Source organism: Littorina saxatilis, linkage group LG5, assembly GCF_037325665.1.
Source record: "Littorina saxatilis isolate snail1 linkage group LG5, US_GU_Lsax_2.0, whole genome shotgun sequence".
Lineage (NCBI taxonomy): Eukaryota > Metazoa > Mollusca > Gastropoda > Littorinimorpha > Littorinidae > Littorina > Littorina saxatilis.
Genome location: NC_090249.1, coordinates 12,828,810 through 12,850,043, shown reverse-complemented (window position 1 = coordinate 12,850,043; position 21,234 = coordinate 12,828,810). Strand labels below are relative to the sequence as shown.

Genomic DNA, 21,234 nt, shown 5'->3' with positions numbered 1-21,234 from the left:
AAAAGGCCGGATATGACGTCATCAAAGACATTTATCGAAAAAAATTTTAAAAAACGTCCGGGGATATCATTCCCAGGAACTCTCATGTCAAATTTCAGAAAGATCGGTCCAGTAGTTTAGTCTGAATCGCTCTACACACACACAGACACACACACACACACACATACACCACGACCCTCGTCTCGATTCAAACATTTAGTCAAAAATTGACTAAATGTAATAAAAAAGGGAAAGGTTTGGAAGTCATTAAAGTGGGGTTCCACTGTACTTTATGTTACAGTTAAAGTAATTGTGAGAGTTAAGCACTTAGTTTATTGTAGCCACAGTTGTCAGTAGAAAAGTGCGTGTTTCAGATTGCCCAAGCATCTGTTTATTGTAGCCACAGTTGTCAGTAGAAAAGTGCGTGTTTCAGATTGCCCAAGCGTCTGTTTATTGTAGCCACAGTTGTCAGTAGAAAAGTGCGTGTTTCAGATTGCCCAAGCGTCTGTTTATTGTAGCCACAGTTGTCAGTAGAAAAGTGCGTGTTTCAGATTGCCCAAGCATCTGTTTATTGTAGCCACAGTTGTCAGTAGAAAAGTGCGTGTTTCAGATTGCCCAAGCACCTGTTTATTGTAGCCACAGTTGTCAGTAGAAAAGTGCGTGTTTCAGATTGCCCAAGCACCTGTTTATTGTAGCCACAGTTGTCAGTAGAAAAGTGCGTGTTTCAGATTGCCCAAGCGTCGGACATGATGCAGCCCTTGCTGAGCTCTGCACTGCGAGTCATGCTGCACATGCTGGGACTCAACCAGAGTTCCCTGGTGCTGCAGAACCTCTTCTCCACCCAGCGCGCGTTGGTCACCAAGGTCAGTCTATTTCTTTCTTTCATTCACTTCCGTTATTTACCTATCCCATTGCTTGAAAATTCAGGTTGCTTCCTCTCAGTGGAAAGCTAGATGTGCAGGCAGTAATTATTTTTTGGTCAAAGTATGTTTCAAATGAACGCCCAGTCCATTGGAGGCCCATGAGAAAGCTGTGGGGGTCAGCAATGTCGCTGCGCCGGACTGTGGACTTCGCCCTACAGACCAAATTGAAAATGTAGCATGGCTGGGAACGCAGAAGAAGAAGAAGATTTAAATGAACATTTTCAAATGTGTTGGGATAAGGTTGTTACCTGTGAAAGGGTGGCTTGGAAACAGTATGCCTATATTTGCTTAATCCATCAGAATGCAGTAGCTGCTCCGAAATCTACTGTTGTCACTGCGAGTCATTTTTGGGTAAGTCAACAAAACTAATGTTCGTCTCTGCTTCAGAGTGTACAAGGCACATCCTGTGATGCTTTTTCAAGAAAGACATGCGTAAATGGTTGGTGTGTCTTCACACAGAACGGGCACTCACCTCTATAACATGCCTATTTTTTTTTTATTTTTTTTTTAACATGCATAAATGGTTGGTGTGTCTTCCCACAGAATAGGCACTGACCTCTCTAACATGCGTAAATAGTGAGTCTTCGAACAGAATGGGCACTGACCTCTGTGACATTGTCGGTGCTTTCAGTTCCTGGACCTGCTGTTTGAGGAGGAGACGGAGCAGTGTGCGGACCTATGCCTGCGCCTGCTGCGTCACTGCAGCTCCCCCATCGGCATCGTGCGGTCCCACGCCGCCGCCTCCCTCTACCTCCTCATGAGGCAGAACTTTGAGTTGGGCAACGTGAGTACAGTTGAACCTGTTTATAACTACCACCAAAGGGACTGACAAAAATTGGTTGTTATAGACAGACGGTCTCAATGGAAAAGTGAATTATATAGAAGAAAATCTCATCTGGGATCTTTGGGAGTGGTCTTTGTGGGCAGTAGGTAAAAGAAGGGTGTTTTTTCTTTCTTTTCAGAATTAAACTGGAACAAATTGTGTATATAATCATCTAGTGTATGAGTTCTTGTCTTACACATATTTTCTTACACATTTTATGATTACCTGTGCTTCTGTCAAAATTGATTATGGTGCTATGTATACACCTCGGATGTGAATGGCTTGCACAGACTTGTTTCTGCATTTTATTCTCTTTTCTTCTGTGCAGAACTTTGCGCGTGTCAAGATGCAGGTGACCATGTCGCTGAGCTCCCTGGTGGGACAGAACCAGGACTTTAACGAGGAATACCTGCGCAAGTCGTTAAAGACCATTCTTACCTATGCCGAGGCAGACCATGAGCTGCAGGAAACCACCTTCCCTGAACAGGTGAGGAAGATGGGAGGGGAGGGGTGTTGGTGGTGGTGATGGTGGTGGTGATGGTGATGATGATGGTGATGATGATGATGATGATGATGATGGCGACGATGACGATGATGATGATGATGATGATGATGATGATGATGATGATGATGATGATGATATGTATGTCTGTAGAAACAAGAAGCAGGGATAAAGGAAATTTACCTGTGTTAACCTATGTGGAGACATTTCGATTTTACCTGTTTTATTGATTGGAAGATGATGGGGAAGGGGGGGGGGGGGGGGGGTTGATGGTGGTGGTGATGATGATAATGGTGATAGTGTTGGAAATGATGATGGTTTGTTGCAGGGATGTAATCCTGAAATAAATCTGTAGAAACCAGACCTGTTTACCCTTACGATTTTGGCGTAATTTATTACGATTTTCTGCAAAAAATACGCCATTCCGCTATCCGTGTCAAAACTACGATTTTCATAAATAAAAAAAAAGTAAAATTTTTTTTTTTTTTTAATTTTTAAATTTTTTTTTAAAATTAATTCACATGTTTGGCATTGTTTTTTTCAATGGCAAAATGGGGTGAAAAAGCACAGGACTGACCAGAGATCATGTCTGTCTGATGAGACGCTGGAGAGCCTTCTAGTAGTGAAGTCTCGCCCTCACTCATTCGGCAAGTGCAAGTACAGTAGAGAAGCGCTTGACACACTGAAAAAGGCCTACTACGAGCAAAAGAAAAAGAATCAGTAATGCATGTGCTTTTGATGTGATCTTCTTTGAATTTATGATGACTACAAAAACTGACTGATGTGTTTTGTTTGTGAATGATGTGTGCATGATTGCGTTTCGCGTTTGTCATGTGCGTTGTAATTGGCGACGAATGCTGGATGATTACTATTTTTGTGCCAGGATTACTATTTTTGGGGCTGAGCATTACTCCAAAACACTTATGGGGGTAAACAGGTCTGAGAAACAAAAAGCAAGGACAAAAAGAAAATGAAGTTTACCTGTCTTTACCCATGTGATGGTTTTTCAGTTTTACCTGTTGTTATTGACAGGTGCGAGACCTGGTGTTCAACCTGCACATGATCCTGTCAGACACGGTGAAGATGAAGGAGTTCCAGGAAGACCCGGAGATGCTGCTGGACCTGATGTACCGTATCGCCAAGGGTTACCAGACCTCACCTGACCTGCGACTTACCTGGCTGCAGAACATGGCTGGAAAACATGGCGAGGTGGGTTGGGAGGATTGGTTGCTTTTTCAGTAGCATCAGGGTTTAGATTTTGTGCTTGTTTTGCGTCAATGCCAATGTTGTTTGAGATTTTTGTAATAGTCTCATGGATTTTTGTGGGGTGTTTAGCACTGAAGAATTGAGAGAAATAGTTTTAGCTGCCTCATAGTCCATGCAGCTGTTACAACAATATACATGCACACACTTTCGCATCTGCATTCAGACTCCTACACATACAGACACACACTCAAATACATACATTCATGCCTTCACATTCATGCATGCACACACTCACAAACATGCGTGTGTGCATGTTTAGGCTCTCATGCAAACATGCATGGATGTCTGCAGGCATGCACGCACGCAAGCACACACACACGCAAGCACACACACACGCAAGCACACACACACGCAAGCACACACATATGCAAGCACACACACACGCAAGCACACACACACGCAAACACACACACACGCAAGCACACGCTTTCTCTCTTTTGATGAGTGACAGATGGTGAGAATGTGTTCTGTGCCAACAGAGAATGAACCATGCGGAGGCAGCACAGTGTTTGGTACATGCAGCCGGCCTGGTAGCCGAGTATCTCAACATGATCGAGGACAGACCCTACCTGCCTGTGGGATGTGTGGCATTCCAGGTGAGTTCAGTGTAAATAAATGTATATATACAGTTGAACTTCTGAGACGCTCCAATTTAAGACTTTCCCCTTAAGAAGACCTTGGTTTGTCAGACTTTCTCTTGAGACCTTGTGTAGGTTGACCTCCATTTTAATACTCCCTCCATTTTCAGACCTGATTCTCTCAGATTATTTTGTGGTCTTAAAATGGGGGTGCTACTGTATAACTTTGCTTGTACAGGCAAAACGAGAAGGGGTGGTGGTGACACAAGGCTGATGAAGTGAGGATAGTTATGCTTAGCCTGTGGTGTTGTTGCAAAACAGTTTGTGTGTGGGAGGATTGTAAATGTACTGGGTGGGGAGGAACGGAGGGTTTGAATGGTAGGGAAGAAGGGTGGAAAGATAGAACAGATTATGAATGTGATTGCGTGTGTGTGTGTGTGCGTCTGCATATGTACGTGTGTGTTTATGAGAGGACATCTCTGTCTAAAATGTCAGTATCATTTTACTTTGTACTTTGTCATTGGTATTTCTGTCATATTTCATCCCTTTTCATGACTTTCAGAAAGTGACGCCAAACGTCTTGGAGGAGAGTGCAGTATCAGACGACGTGGTCTCGCCCGACGAGGAAGGTATTTGCAGCGGCAAGTACTTTACCGAGAATGGCCTTGTGGGATTGCTGGAGCAGGCTGCTGGATCCTTCACTATGGTCAGAATTTTTCCTGTGTTTTTATCTGTCTGGAAAAATGAATGGCTGTTGTCATTTCTGGAAGATAGAAGAATTGTATCTGCACTTATTTAAAAGACTTGCAAACTTTTGACATCGAATGACTGCTTCTTTCACTTTCAGTATGTGACATCTCTTTCGCAGGGTTAATTCAGGACTATAACCCAAACGCAAAAGAAAATAATTTCCAGGGGGACCTGTGAACATACAACTCCACCATACTTTCTGTTTGGAGAGTGCAGCACAAAGAAGCTGATTAGAGAAACGTTTTTTATTTTATTTCAGGCGGGGTTGTTTGAGGCAGTGAATGAAGTGTACAAGATCATGATCCCCATCCACGAACACAACCGCGACTTCAAGAAGCTGGGACTCCTTCATCAGAAACTGCACGAAGCGTTCACCAACGTCATCAGACAGGTCTGTGTCTTGTCGTGTTAGTGTTGTGCTGCGAGTTCTGCTTGTTCTTCGCCTGTGTATCGTTTTCATCTGGCTGGATGACTCCCCTTCTCTCTGTATCTCTGCTTTGTTTCTCTTTTGACTTTTCTCTCCCTTTATTTCTTTGAAAAGCAAGTGCCAGTAACCAGATAATAAAAAGATAAAAATGATGATTTTTTTTAAATGTCATATGTTTATTTATTTTATTTGTTCTGTTAGTGCTAGTATTGGAGTGCTATATAGCCCCGCACACTCAAAACAGCTCTGTTACTTTTTCTTTGCAGTTTTGTTGTAATTGTTTTGCTGAGGCTTTTTATTGATTTTGCTCTTTGTCATTATTTTGGGGGTTCATATCCTGGAAGCTTTATTTTGATATAAACGCCCTTTGTCTATTGTTATTTTCTTTATTGATCAACCTATTATAATATGTGTTGCTTGCTCTACAGGAGGGCAAACGTGTGTTCGGGACGTATTTCCGCGTGGGATTCTACGGTGCCAAGTTCGGTGACCTGGACGGAGAAGAGTTTATCTACAAGGAACAGACGATCACCAAGCTGCCGGAGATCTCCCACAGACTGGAGGTAGGCAATTATTTGAATTTTTTTTTAATGTGCATTTTGGACATGATTGTGTCTTCTGTTTATTTGAAGATTCTTTTAATGTATATATGCAATGATTTCTGTTGTCGTACAGAAGAATAATTGATTTTTTTGTCAAGAGTTCATCATGTACATATGACTTAGTATTTGTTGACTGATTCGTTGATCTTTTGTAAGTGTACACATGATTCCAAAACTGAGGTTTAAAAAAAATGTGAAAACAAAGGTAGTGATGCAGATGTCATTTGCAAGTCATTGCTAATGTCCCATGAAATGAAAGCAGTACAGTGGAACCCCCCTTTTCAGACCCCCTAATTTAAGACTTCCTCTTTTTTAAGACCCTCCTTTCTCAGATGTTCTGTTCATAGCCTCTGTAAAAAATGTAAGACTCCCTCCATTTTGAGAGGGATGAGATGAAAAACCGAGGTCCCTTCGTGTACACTACATTGGGGTGTGCATGTTAAAGATCCCACGATTGACAAAAGGGTCTTTCCTGGCAAAATTGTAAAGGCATAGATAAAAAAAAGTCCACCAAAATACCCGTGTGACTTGGAATAATAGGCCGTGAAAAGTAGGATATGCGCCGAAATGGCTGCGATCTGCTGGCCGATGTGAATGCGTGATGTATTGTGTACAAAAATTCCATCTCACCCAGCATAAATAAATCCCTGCGCCTTGAATATGTGCGCGATATAAATTGCATAAATTATTTTTTTTTTTTTTAAATAAATAAAAAATCCCTGCGCTTAGAACTGTACCCACGGAATACGCGCGATATAAGCCTCATATTGATTGATTGATCATTTTAAGACCTGATTTTCTCAGATTTTTGAAGGTCTTAATAGGGGGTTCCGCTCTACTGTCTGTGGTGGCTTATTTGCAACAAGTACAGCTTGTGGCATGTGTCTGATTTGTGACTGTGTTGGGCTCTGCAGAGTTTCTACGGGGAGCGCTTTGGCTATGAGGTCATTGAGATGATCAAGGACTCCAACACTGTGGAGAAAGACAAACTGGACCCTGACAAGGTCTGTGTGCCTTTGGTTCTTTAATATTATAATAAAAGTAGTGCATATTATTTCTAAAGCGCATAATTTTATCCAGGGTTAAACCCTTCTCTAGATTGCTGTACAATCAATGGTGGAAGAAAAAACAACCACAACATAACATTCAATCACATATTCTTACCTCAACTCACATAAATGGCATTAACTTCAGTTCATTGCTAAGATATTGAAGTAGTACTCGACCCTGGTAAGGGGGGAAGTAACTCCCTAAGAAAAACAATCCGTAGTCAAGGACGGGAGTCACCTCCCCTACCGGTAACCCGCACATGCGCGGTCCTGCTACCGGCCGTCATTCCACCCACTTCAACACTACTGCACAGACGTGTTGTTGTACTCCGGCATATTTTTTGCCTTGGCCTTTTTGTGGAAGGCCATTTGACCCTGGTCTTTGCGTTGCTTTCTTTAGGTAAGATCGTTTCACTTCTCTTCGCTACGCGTTGCGTTTGTTGGAGTATTTTCGCTGTTGTAATTCTTCTCCACGTGCGCGTGTTTGATATTGCAAATGGCGGACAAAAACTCTAAAAGCAAGGGCAAACTTGTTTCTCTGCTCTCTTCACCGGGGAAAGAGAAGGATAAGGACAAGTCTAAGTCTAAATCAAAGACGCGTGCCTCGGTAACTTCGTCACAGGCTACGTCTTTAATTCTGGTCACTGACCCGGTGACTAAGAAAACAGAACGGGTTTCGCTCGACTCCACGTCACCGTCACCGGTTTTTCCCACGCAGGAACGCTCTACTTCTCCTCTCTCGCGCTCGCAGACGCCACGGTCTAGCGAGTCCGTGTCTCGAGAAGAAATTCTGGCAATGTTTGCTACCTTGAAGCACGACCTAGTTGCCTTACATTCTGCGGAAAGACCTGTCGCTCCCCTCCCGCCTGGCGTGGGGGGGGGTGGCCTCTCTTTCTAGGCTGCGGCCGTCAGCGACGATCACGTCGGCTGATCTTGGGCCGGATTTTTCTGGTTCGGTTGCGGATTCCCCTGCCTTTTCAGGGGGGTTCGCGGCCTTAGCGCCGCCCGGTTCCAGCGCTTCGGCGTTGGGCGGCGTTTGTGGGAGTCCCCATCTTTTTGGGGGCTCACACTTGCCTGCGGGCCCGGGTTACGCTTTTGCGTCGCCGGGTTCGCAGACGGCTCCTCCCCGGCAGTACACCGTCCATCACGTGGCGGGTGCGCTAGGGAGCGGCGAAGCGCGCCAGCCTGCCCCCCTGGGATCAGTTTCGGCTGTCCCGGCCTCTGGGGGGCAGGCAGCAGCGTCTTGTCTGTCCAGCTCTGGCCTACAAGATTCTGTCGGCGGTCATCGACCTGTAGCTCTTGGTCCGGCTGCCGCCGTTCCTGGTTCGAGTTCGCAGGGGGTAGGCTCCTCTGGTTGCCCCTCGGGGCTTCCGGTCGGGCCTGCCCGTGGGTTGTCGTCCTCGACTTCCGGTTGTGCTGTGGCAGGCACTTCCGGTGGAGGACAGCGGGCTAGTGGTTCCGGTGGCAGTGTCCCTGCTATCCCGTCCCTGGTTACGCATCGACTTCCGGCCCCGACTTCCGGTTCCGCCGCGGCGGTTCCGGTTGTCGGCGGTGCTGTTGGTGGACAGTTTGCGGCGCTTCCGTCTATTGTTCAACCGACTCTAGCCACTTCCGCTTCCGTGGACGGGTGGGTTTCCGGTTTGCCGGACCCTCCTTCTGATGGAGATCAGGAAGGTTTTGGAGAGGAACAGGAAGGGGATGAAGATTGCTCTGAATCTGTTACCCCTTTACGGATTCCCAATAAACTGGGCCCTACTCTGGAGTTGGCTGCGGAGATAACCTCACGGTATTTCCCTGAGGGTGTCTCCGCCGATTCTACTGTGGTCGCACCCCCTCCTTCTGCTTTGGCAGATTTTGCGGGCGCGGGGGACACGAAGGCGAAGTTCCGGTTCATTGAATCTCCTTCCGTCCCTTTTGTGATGGCTCAGGTGTTGGCGGACGCTAACACACCCTACCCTCTCTTGGCTGCTCATGGGGAAGCCCCCCCGTCTGCTCAGCCTTGGTTAGCCTCGGCTCAGGCAGGCGGCGGCCTCCCAGCTAATTCAAGAAGATCGCGGCTGCCTAGCAGGCCACATTCTCTTCTCTCCTCGTTTTCGCTGCCCACAGCTCCACTTCCGGTGACTCCGGAACTGGCTCGCTTACGGCAGGACGGTTATAGCCGAGATAGGACTGCCGTGTGTACGGAACAGAGTCTACTCGGGCTGGAGGAGAGCGGGCGTTCTTCCCTCGAACTGACCTCCTTAGCGGAAACGCTCATCCGGTCTCTCACGAGAGCCATCGCTTCGTCCATCGAACCTTTTAGGTTCCGTGACGATGCCATTGAGGCTGATGCTGCCATGCTCTTGGCGGCCCTCGCGAAGGTCACTGACAGTCAGATGACTCTTGCTGCTCGGCTCTACTCTCAGGTTGTGTTTTGGAGGCGCGAGGCTTTTCTTAACGGCTCACGCCTGACGGATAAGGCCACCATAGACTCTTTGAGAGTCTCTCCCTTCTCAGAGGGTGCGTTGCTGGGATCACGCTCTTTGGATGCCCTCCGGCAGCAAACGGAGGAGGCTCGTGACCATCATGTGGTGCAACTGACGGAACTCGCTCTTAAGCAGCACGGTAACAAACCACGGAGTTCTGCACCAGCTGCAGGCAAGTCCTCGGGGCAGAAGTCGTCTCAGGCAGGTAGGGGTGGTTCACGTTCCCGCCCTTACCAGCGTAAACCTTCCTTTGGGAAGCGGGGGTCTGGGCGCAAGCCCAACCCCCAATGAGACCCCCCCGATCCAGTCACCCCCCCAGCCTCTACCCTTTCGGTAGCAGGCGGCCTCTCCCGGGCCCTTCCAGTGTGGCTGTCTCGGACAAGCAGCCTATGGATCATGGGGGTGATTCGATCGGGGTTCCGCCTTCCTAGGCAGGAAGGCAAGGCCCCTTTGTCCAGAGCGCCGGCCAATTTCCGGTTTCCGGCCAGCCTCGACGCTCGGGAGGCAATTCAGGCGGAAATCCTTCTCTTGCTGCAGAAGCAGGCTATAGAGGAGGTTCTCGACCACTCCTCCTTGGGTTTTTACGGAAGAATCTTCGTTGTTCCCAAGGCTTCCGGGGGGTGGCGGCCAGTCTTAGACCTCTCTCCACTGAACCGCTTTTTGCGCAAAATTCGGTTCACCATGGAAACGCCGGCGACCGTCAGGGAGGCGCTTCGCCCGGGCGACTGGGTGACGTCCGTCGACCTGACGGACGCCTACTTCCACATCCTCATGCACGAGGCGGACCGGAAGTGGTTGCGTTTTCTGTGGGGGGACCGAATCTTCCAGTTTCGAGCCCTTCCCTTCGGGCTGTCACTTGCTCCCTGGGTATTCACCATGGTGGTGCGCCAACTTTGTGCCCTCGTTCGGCAGCACGGGGTTCGGCTCAGGGCATACTTGGACGACTGGCTGATCCTTCATCAGCAGGAAGCGCTCTGCCTTCAGCATACCCAGTTTGTCCTTGCCCAGGCTCAGGATCTCGGCTTCCGAGTCAACCACACCAAGTCCGAGCTGACTCCGTCGCAGACCTTTACTTACCTTGGCATGGCGTTCGATTCACGGGAGTGGACAGTCCGTCCCACTCAACGCCGGGTGGACAAACTGCAGGCTCTTCTGTCTTCCCTGTTAGGGCTTCAGTCAGCTCCAGCCCGGACGCTTGCGTCTGTACAGGGCCAGATGGAGTCCATGTCGTCCCTTATTCCGCTAGGCAGATCCCACAAGCGCCCGTTTCAGGCGGCGCTCAGTTCAGTCTGGAATCCGACTTCACAAGGCTGGGACGTTTCAGTCCCGCTCGGGGTCTGGTTTCAGCAGACCACGCTTCAGTGGATGAACACCCCTTGGCTTCTGCAGGGAGTGCCCATAGCGCTTCCTCCTCCCTCCACGCATCTCTTTTCGGACGCGTCTCAGAAGGGTTGGGGGGCTCACGTGGACACACACACGACGTCCGGTCGGTGGTCACAAGAGCAGCGGCTTTGGCACATCAATCGCCTCGAGCTCGAGGCAGTCTTTCTGGGGCTTCAGCATTTTCTCTCCGCCCTTCAGGGCACCCATGTGTTGATTCATACCGACAACACGACAGTTGCTGCCTACCTCAACAAACAGGGCGGTTCCCGATCTCAACTGTTGTCCAGCCGAGCATGCGAGATCCTTTCTTGGTGCGCTCGCCATCAGATTCTGGTCTCGGCTCGCTACCTGCCCGGCTGCCTGAACGTCCTGGCCGACGCCCTCAGCCGGTCCTCTCAGATCCTCCACACAGAGTGGACCATCGCACATCAGGCGCTCCTCCGCCTTTGGGCGCAGGTAGAGCGACCGATGGTCGACCTCTTTGCCACGAGGTTTTCGCGTCGCCTTCCGATCTTTGTCTCCCCGTTTCCGGACCCGGAAGCGTGGAAGATCGACGCGATGACGATCAGCTGGACAGGGCTAGTGGCTTACGCCTTTCCTCCCACTCCACTCATCGGAAGGGTCCTGCGAAAAGCCGACTTAGAGCGGCCTCGTCTTCTTCTCGTGGCACCGCGCTGGCCCAGTCAGCATTGGTTCCCGGACCTCCTGCGGCTCGCCAGCGGCCCGCCAATTCCGCTCAGCCTCCGGCGAGGGGAGCTTCTACAGCCCAGGACGGGCATTCTTCACGATCGCCCCGAGTTCCTGGATCTTCACGCCTGGCGACTGTTCGGCGATCACTGAAGCGCTCAGGCGCCTCAGATCTTACTTTGGACTTAGTCCAGAAGGCTCACAGGCGTTCCACCTCCTCTGTTTATTCATCGCACTGGCTAGCTTGGACTCGATGGTGTGCAGCTAACAATGTTGTCCCGGTCGCCCCGCGGTCAATGCAGGTCGCAAACCACTTGGCATGGCTCTCCGCTCAGGGACGCGCCGCGTCCACTTTGCGCGTTCGCCGCTCAGCCATCTCGGTTACTCTTAAGCAGCTTGGTCGCTCCATCTCCCTCGGGGGAGTCATCGCGAGTGTGCTAAAGGGCGCGGCCCTCAGTTCTGCAACGGAGAGAACTTCTGTTCCGGCTTGGGACGTTCTGCTAGTACTCGAATTTCTCCGTTCTAGTGCTTTTGAACCTTTACAAGACGCTAGTCTTTCTGACCTTACGCGCAAAACTCTCATGCTCATACTGCTCGCTTCCGCGCGAAGGGGCAGCGAGATCCACGGCCTCTCAGGTTTAGACCGTGATATCACTTTTGAAAGAGACGGCTCGGTTGCACTGCGTTTCCGTCCCGATTTTCTCGCCAAAAATCAAAAACCTGACCAACTTTCACCGATCATTTCCATTCGGCCTCTTCGGGACATTTTAGCCCCCGGCGATCCGGATCTTTCTAACTGTCCGGTACGTGCGCTTAAGGCTTACTTGTTGCGTACCGCTCCGATTCGAGCATCAGCTCAGAAGTTGTTGTTTATTTCGATTAATACAGCCCGAAATAAAGACATTGCAAAAACCACGCTTACCAGATGGTCTTCCACACTTATAAGGCATGCCTATCAGTGGTGGCAGACACAAGGGGGGGGGGCAGTCAGTCCTTCCTCTTCGATCACCTCGGACTCACGAGGCTCGAGCGTGGGCAACTTCCTTAGCTGTCCTCAAGTCTGGTAGGATGTCAGACGTCCTCAAAGCTGCATACTGGACGTCTCAAGATGTCTTCCTCAGCTACTACCTCCGGGACATTGCCAGCACTCACCCGGACGGTACCAACTGCCTCCCAGCCATGGTTGCCGCAGGCCAGATACTTCCAAGAGTTTAATGTGAGTATCCCACCGCCTTTATGTGCAATCTGCCATTTATGTGAGTTGAGGTAAGAATATGTGATTGAATCGAAAATTTCAAAACTAAATTTTCATTTAATTAATATACTTACTCAACTCACATCGTTTATACCCTCCCATCCATCCCCGCTAACATTATATGTGTTACAGGTGTGTGTTTCCGTGGGGGAATGACGGCCGGTAGCAGGACCGCGCATGTGCGGGTTACCGGTAGGGGAGGTGACTCCCGTCCTTGACTACGGATTGTTTTTCTTAGGGAGTTACTTCCCCCCTTACCAGGGTCGAGTACTACTTCAATATCTTAGCAATGAACTGAAGTTAATGCCATTTATGTGAGTTGAGTAAGTATATTAATTAAATGAAAATTTAGTTTTGAAATTTTCGATTATTTACAGTGCATTCTTGGGGGATTGTTGATGTTGATAAGTTTGTCGATGTTGTTGTGTTGAAACTGATCTTTGGATGTGAATATCTTGTGGTGAAGGAAGGTAATGAGTATATGATCGCGTCCTGTCTGCGTATGTGTTTGTCTTTGTTTGGAGGTGTGTTTGATGGGTGTGTGTCTGTCTGCGCGGGAATGAGTGTATGCCCCTGTCTGTCTGTCTGTCTGTTTGTCTCTGAGAGAGAGAGAGAGAGAGAGAGAGAGAGAGAGAGAGAGAGAGAGAGAGAGAGAGAGAGAGAGAGAGAGAGAGAGCATGTTTGTTCTTTTTATCAGAACAGTTGGTCTGTGACTGTGTGCCCTTGTTTGTATGTCTGAACATAAGAATACACATGGTGGTGGACTGCTCCTCCTGTGTTACCACAGCGGCAGTGCCATGCTTTGCCTACTGTACTTGGTGTATTTCATACAATGTTTGTCTTGCTCATCACCAGGCGTACATCCAGATCACCTACGTAGAACCCTACTTTGACGCCTACGAGTTCAAGGACCGCATCACCTTCTTTGACAAGAACTACAACCTCAGTGAGTTGGCAGTTTTGTGCGCTAGTTCTTCTGTTCAGTTTGCTGTCATGTTCTTCTGTTGAGTGTAGCGTACAAGTTCAAATATGGAATGAATGGTGTGAGCCGAATGTTCCTATTTAAAATGACATAAGAGAGGCTTAGCAATTACATGAGCAAAAGTTCTAACTGTAAAGTAAATATGTCAATATGTGTGTGTGTGTGTGTGTGTGTGTGTGTGTGTGTGTGTGTGTGTGTGTGTGTGTGTTTGTGCTGTGTATGTGTTTGTGCCATGTGTGTGTTTCTGCCATGTGTGTGTGTGCGTATGTGTGTGCATATGTGTGTGTGTTTTCTCTCATACTTCAAAAATGAATCTTAAAGTATGAAGCCCCTGAACAATTTCCCTTGTTATTCAGAGCGTTTCATGTACGCCACCCCCTTCACACTGGACGGCCGGGCTCACGGGGAGTTGAGCGAGCAGTACAAGAGGAAGACCATTCTGACGACTGCACAGTCCTTCCCCTACATTAAGACACGACTCACTGTGGTGGAGAGACATCAGGTCACTTCCTGTTTTTACAGCATCACGCCTTGTTGGACTTTCCTTTGGCGCTCTTTACAGGGCACATTTGCAGTTGACTTTTGTCACTTAGATGTCTTTCAGAAGTAGACAAGCAAAATCAGCAAGAAGTTGATCACGTGAACACGCAAGCACATGCACGTCACACACGCATGTTGGTATGCATGTACCCATGCATGCATACGCGCACACACACACACACACACACACACACACACACCCACACACCCACCCACCCACCCACATACACACACACACACACACACACCAACACACAAACACTCGCATACACACACACACACACGCACACACACACCCTGGACCTTTGTTAACAGGCAATCCTTTTATGAGTGGACGTTGCTATAATAAAAGCTAAGAAGACATTTTGAAAAAAATCACTGAGATTTGTTATTGAGACTGACCGGTGCTCAGTGATCTTGCTTCTGCCTTGAAGTAGTGTAGCTGTCTAAAACAAATTGAATGTGAATGGAAGTTGTCCCCGACTAATGCAGAAGAAGGAAGATTGTAACTGTGTGTGTGTTGTCAACAGGTGATCCTGTCGCCAGTAGAGGTGGCGATAGAAGACATCATGAAGAAGACGAGAGAGCTGGCCATCGCACTGTACACAGAGCCGCTGGACACCAAGATCCTACAGATGGTGCTGCAGGGATGTATCGGCACCACCGTCAATCAGGTATTGTCATGTCATGCCGTCTTTATTTTACATACAGCTATACCTTTGATGATAGGACACCAGCCAAAAGTGCTACTGCATCGCTTGTGTGCTTTCATAGCAGGTGCATTTTAGTTAAGAGTACATGTGTCCTTTTACAGCAGACGCGCCTAAGTTTAGAGTACATTTGGATTTTCATAGCAGGTGCACTTAAGTTTGGAGTATATGATTGTGTCCTTTCATAGCAGGTGCACTTAAGTTTAGAGTACATGTGTCCTTTCATAGCAGGCGCACTTCAGTTTAGCGTACATGTGTCCTTTCATAGCAGGTGCACTTAAGTTTAGATTACAATAGATAGTGTGTTTTGTTGAAGATGTCCTGTCATTAGAGAGACCTATAATTTCAGCTACTGCTGTTTACGCAATATTTTGCAAGTTGCACTGAACAATGATTGTCAGCAGGGAGATAACTCATGATATTTTCATATTCGAACACCAACTTTTTCACACAGAAGGCTAGCATCGTAACCACTTGGCTATTCCGCCAATCCAAAGAGACACAATATTTTGTACTATTGACAGTGATGACAGCCAATGGATGAGCTATTACAGTGGGAGTGCTATCTTTACTGCAGCAAATACTGATGAGCAGTTACATCATGTGACAGTCCTAGCTACCTGTGAGTTAGAGCCATGTTTGGTTTTAAAATGAACATGTCATGTTAGACAAACTAAAGACAAACTATGTAGAAACTAAACAACCTGTTTACAATTCTTATGTAGGAGTTAGACAAGCTGTTTGGAACTCTTATGTAGATCACAGCAATTCCCCAAGGGTTTGTGTCATGAACTTTTGCAAACTATGTTGTCTCCCCTGAACAGGGTCCCCTGGAGGTGGCGCTGGTGTTCCTGGCGGAGGGGTCAGAGGGCAAACAGGTGCCCACACGACACCACAACAAGCTGCGAGTCTGCTTCAAGGACTTCCTCAAAAAGTATGTGGTTGACTGCAGTCACCGCCCCCCCCCCCCCCCCCCCCCTCCCTTTTTTGACTCACATGCGAAGCAAAAGTGAGTCTATGTACTCACCCGAGTCGTCCGTCTGTCCGTCCGGCCGTCCGGAAAACTTTAACGTTGGATATTTCTTGGACACTATTCAGTCTATCAGTACCAAATTTGGCAAGATGGTGTATGATGACAAGGCCCCAAAAAACATACATAGCATCTTGACCTTGCTTCAAGGTCAAGGTCGCAGGGGCCATAAATGTTGCCTAAAAAACAGCTATTTTTCACATTTTTCACATTTTCTCTGAAGTTTTTGAGATTCAATACCTCACCTATATATGATATATAGGGCAAAGTAAGCCCCATCTTTTGATACCAGTTTGGTTTACCTTGCTTCAAGGTCAAGGTCACAGGAGCTCTTCAAAGTTGGATTGTATACATATTTTGAAGTGACCTTGACCCTGAACTATGGAAGATAACTGTTTCAAACTTAAAAATTATGTGGGGCACATGTTATGCTTTCATCATGAGACACATTTGGTCACATATGATCAAGGTCAAGGTCACTTTGACCCTTATGAAATGTGACCAAAATAAGGTAGTGAACCACTAAAAGTGACCATATCTCATGGTAGAAAGAGCCAATAAGCACCATTGTACTTCCTATGTCTTGAATTAACAGCTTTGTGTTGCATGACCTTGGATGACCTTGACCTTGGGTCAAGGTCACATGTATTTTGGTAGGAAAAATGTGTAAAGCATGTGAGTCGTATGGGCTTTGCCCTTCTTGTTTTACATTTAGTCAAGTTTTGGCTAAATGTTTTAACATAGACGGGGAATCGAGACGAGGGTTGTGGTGTGTGTGTGTGTATGTGTGTGTGTGTGTGTGTGTGTGTGTGTGTGTGTGTGTGTGTGTGTAGAGCGATTCAGAGAAAACTACTGGACCGATTTTCATGAAATTTCACATGAGAGTTCCTGGGTATGATATCCCCTGGCGTTTTTTTCTTTTTTTCGATAAATGTCTTGGATGACGTCATATCCGGCTTTTTGTGAAAGTTGAGGCAGCCCTGTCACGCTCTCATTTTTCAATCAAATTGATTGAAATTTTGGTCAAGCAATCTTGATGAAGTCCGGACTATGGGATTGCATTTCAGCTTGGCAGCATACAAATTAGTTAATTAGTTTGCTCATTAAAATTGTCAGTAAAATCGAATTTTCACTAACAGATTTAATAATGATTGCATCGTATTCCTCAATTTTTCCTGAATTCAAAAATATATGTATATGTCATGTTTACTCTAAAAATGTGCTCAGGATTACAGAAAATAGGTTACGTAAGTACTGCGTTGCTGCGAGGAGACGAGCGTGACCTGTCTCGGTCTTTTGGTGTGGTTTCAGGTTAGTCGAGACTATCTTGATATAGTCTCAGCGATGACTGGTTTTTGGTGTTAATCTGTTACTTTAATGCCGACAGCTTGACTAAATGTTTTTATATCGCTTCACGCGACTTGTTTTCTTTCTTACGAAACAGAAGGCACTGTCAAAAAGCTTTTGTTTTTTTCACTTCAGACAAAAAGGGAGACATTTACCATGAGATTTGTAAGTTGTAAAATTGCAGCTGAAAAAAATTAGCTTGATCTCTGTGACAACAGTATAAGGAACTGACCTATCTCCACAAACAATTTTCAGCTAAATGACTTTTCTAGCAAAAACTTCTGGTAGTATTCGTCCCGTCAAGTGATGTTATTTCCCACTTCCAGTACCACTTTATGATGTTCACAGTTTTATATGCATTGATATAATGCTCAGTACATACACTATTAATGTTCATGTATTACCACAGGTGTGGAGACGCTTTGCACAGGAACAAGACGCTGATTACCCACGAGCAGCGCGAATACCAGCGTGAACTGGAGCGGAACTACCACAGCTTCCGTGAGAAACTCGCACCAATGATCTCCACCACAGCACTGCGCAAGCCAAGGCATCACAAAAGGTAAAGTCCCTGAAGATGGAATACAGCTGCTTGAATTATGTAGAGGAAACTTAATTGTCACGTGCAGTCTGCGCTATGCATGTGAAACCCAAACTGGCAATGAAACTTGTGTCATGGTCATTTATGTGCATGCACTCTACACTCTTCAGATGCAAAGTACTACAGAATTTTAAACTTTCCACTGTCTGTCTGTCTGTCTCTCTTTGTCTCTCTCTCTCTCTCTTCATAAGGGGCTATGGCCTATTGAATAAATTGTCTGCATCTGCGTCTGCGTCTCTCTCTCTGTCTGTCTCTCCCTCTCTGTCTCCTCTTTGTCTCTCTCTCTCTTTCTGACACGTGGATGCCTGCACTTTACCAAGAACATGCAAACACCCACAAGCACATGCCCACACAAACACTCACTCATGTTTACTGTATTCTGATAAAGTTCATGTGGAGAAAAAAGTTCTTCCTGGGGAAGAGGAACACACTTTGTTTTACATCATTTTTCATTCTATTAGTTATCCTCTCTCTCCACTCCCACCTCTCCACTCCCCCCCCCCCCCCCCCCCCCCAAAAAAAAACCCCAAAAAAACCCACCAAACAAACAAACAAACAAACAAACAAAAACTGTTTATCTGTTCTTAGTTTTTGTGTTACTAATGCATGCATTCTCAATTGTCTGTTGCAGCAAAGAAAGCAAGGAAGCACGAAGCAAACGCCACGCTGAGACCAACGCCTCAATGTGCTGAATACCTGTAGGTTGCGGAATACCTGTAGGTTGCTGAATACCTGTAGGTTGCTGACCAAGTCTCTGTTTTCACTCAGCACAAGGCCAACTATGTGACATTGCACACAGAGATGCCATTTTCCACTGGCATCTTCCTGCACAATGGACATTGACAGACCTACACACAGCTGGTTGCGTTTGATCGCTTTCATACTTTTACATATTTCAGTGCAATATTTTTATGATTTTGTTCTTGTTTGCTATTTAAGAAGTCACAATCTTTTGTAGCGTGTTATGGTTGACTTTTAACTGCTGCCGAAATTAAACTTCTGCAACTTACACTCCGATATATAACTTATAAGCGATGGAAAACTGGGTGAAAAAGTCACTGTCAAATTATTACGATCCTCCTAGCAATTATTGTTATTAGACGGTGTGTCACCATAGAGTTTTTGTGTTTGGTTGTTGTTATTTTTTCCTTCACAATTTAAAAGAAGCCCCTCTGTTCCAAGGTTTCTTGACATTTTAAAAAGTAAGGTGACAAAAGAGAGGTACATTTAGTAGTTATAATTTAGAATGTAACTTGTCATGCTACTCAGCAAAGTACTCTATTTATAGACTCATGAAAGGATCTTAGGAAGTTTCAAAAGAGAAGATGTTGTAAGTTTGAGGTTTGACTGTATTGGATTCTAGTTCACATGAACAAACTTTTTGCAATTTGACATTGTGTTATTCATCCATGACAATCAGTCACAAATGGTCCAGTAGATAGTTGATTGAAATCCATCACGCATTTGTCTATTGTTTGTGTGTGTATTTGTTGTTTCTCCGAGAATTTTCAAGTTATTGCTGACCAACCTTACCCAGAATTGTATGCATGACTTTTTTTGTTTTTTGAAATGGGTTTTGTTTGTTTGTTTGGAAACCTTTTACGCATAGTAAGAATCAATTTCTTATAAAACCTTGTACACTTCGCTTTTCTCCATGGTATGGTTGTAGTAAGCCGGTGTGGATGGGGTGTGTGTGTGTGTGGTTGTGAGTGAGAACTGGGTAGCTAAACAGCATCTTATGCATAATACAATTGTTCATTGCAATAGTAAGTGCTTTAGTTCTTTTGTTTCCAATGCTTGAAGATAGAAATGGGGAAAAGCATAGTTGATTTAAGGAAGATTTTCCATTAAAAGTTTGTTGCATTTATTATAAAATCCATTGCTTTTATTACCCCCCGCGGGTAGGGGGAAGAATTTACCCGATGTTCCCCAGCATGTCGTAAGAGGCGACTAACGGATTCTGTTTCTTCTTTACCCTTGTTAAGTGTTTCTTGTATAGAATATAGTCAATGTTTGTAAAGATTTTAGTCAAGCAGTACGTAAGAAATGTTAAGTCCTTTGTACTGGAAACTTGCATTCTCCCAGTAAGGTCATATATTGTACTACGTTGCAAGCCCCATGAGCAAATTTTTGATTGGTGCTTTTGTGAACAAGAAACAATTGACAAGTGGCTCTATCCCATCTCCCCCCTTTCCCCGTCGCGATATAACCTTCGTGGTTGAAAACGACGTTAAACACCAAATAAAGAAAGAAAGAATTGCTTTTATTTTCAAATGTGTTGCTTTTCTTTAGCTTTGTTCACTTCTTGCAAAATGTAAAATAACAGTCTCCAATATTTTAGTCAGGCCTTGGATTTTGTATGACCTCTTGCCAGTTTTATGTCATACGGCAAAGATTGTACACAAAATGATGAAGATTGTACATGTAAACACAATCTGAAGTCTCAGATGATTTCAACCGAGGCCAAAAGTCAGTATTTTTACTTGAGCAGCCCGTGTTCCTGTAGCTTGCTGGAGCTAGTCTAGTCATTGCATGTACCTTCTTCTACGCTTATGGGCTATTGCAAATTTGATTGATTTTTGAGTTTAACCCTTGATTGTACAATGGATCCCCCTTTTAAGATCCCCCAATTTAAGACTTCCTCTCTTAAGACTTTACTCTTTTCAGATTTTCTGTTCATAGCCTCTGTAAATTTTACCTACGTTTTAAGACCCCCTCCTTTTTTAAGACCTGATTTTCTCAGATTTGTTGTAGGTCTTAAAAAGGGGGTTCCACTGTACATATTTCCTTGCTTTTATGTTTGATTGAATCCAATGTTTCGCCACTGCCAGAGGTTTCTTGTTTGTAACCTCCTGAATCTCAGACTGTTTCTCCTTTTAGAATGCTAGCACAAAGTCTCCACAAATAAAAGAAACATAAACATGTCTGCTTGAATTTGTATGCACATATGAAGTGATGGTGTTTTCTGTATGAATGTGTGTGAAGAATTGTGCATACACATGTGTATCTGGGATGTATGGGGGGGAGGTGATCAATTCAATTGTATGCTTTTTTTTTAATTTTTTTTTACCTCAGTTGCATGCAGGCTGTTTCAACCCTTCCTTGTTTTCTTCTCTTTTTTCTTTCCTTTTTTTTCTTTCTTGTAAATAGGCGGTGAGCATCCTTCTTCATTGGTCTTTTTTCTTCTTTTTAACTCCAACATACTCACGAGACATGGACATTTTCTCTTTACAATGGAAATATTCCTTATATTTACAAATCAAATTTTCTACTTAATATTTGAAACTCAAAAATTACAAACACTGATCCCCGACAAGTTGTATGCTTCACACACA

General features: G+C 45.8%; 1 protein-coding gene across 6 annotated transcripts in view; it reads left to right on the top strand.

The window, feature by feature from the left end:
- The window catches only part of LOC138966326 (dedicator of cytokinesis protein 7-like), a 96,820-nt gene extending 75,997 nt beyond the window's left edge, over positions 1-20,823 (top strand). For all 6 annotated transcript variants that reach the window (XM_070338518.1, XM_070338517.1, XM_070338514.1 and 3 more), the window contains 15 exons: positions 708-842; positions 1,534-1,686; positions 2,054-2,212; positions 3,260-3,436; positions 3,973-4,089; positions 4,634-4,777; positions 5,081-5,212; positions 5,677-5,811; positions 6,765-6,854; positions 13,545-13,635; positions 14,028-14,173; positions 14,742-14,885; positions 15,746-15,855; positions 17,708-17,860; positions 18,531-20,823. In XM_070338518.1, coding sequence (XP_070194619.1) covers positions 708-842; positions 1,534-1,686; positions 2,054-2,212; positions 3,260-3,436; positions 3,973-4,089; positions 4,634-4,777; positions 5,081-5,212; positions 5,677-5,811; positions 6,765-6,854; positions 13,545-13,635; positions 14,028-14,173; positions 14,742-14,885; positions 15,746-15,855; positions 17,708-17,860; positions 18,531-18,591 — 1,947 coding nt within the window. In that variant the 3' untranslated portion in view covers positions 18,592-20,823. The remainder of the gene's footprint in view (positions 1-707; positions 843-1,533; positions 1,687-2,053; positions 2,213-3,259; positions 3,437-3,972; positions 4,090-4,633; positions 4,778-5,080; positions 5,213-5,676; positions 5,812-6,764; positions 6,855-13,544; positions 13,636-14,027; positions 14,174-14,741; positions 14,886-15,745; positions 15,856-17,707; positions 17,861-18,530) is intronic.
- The last annotated feature ends 411 nt before the right edge of the window (positions 20,824-21,234 follow it).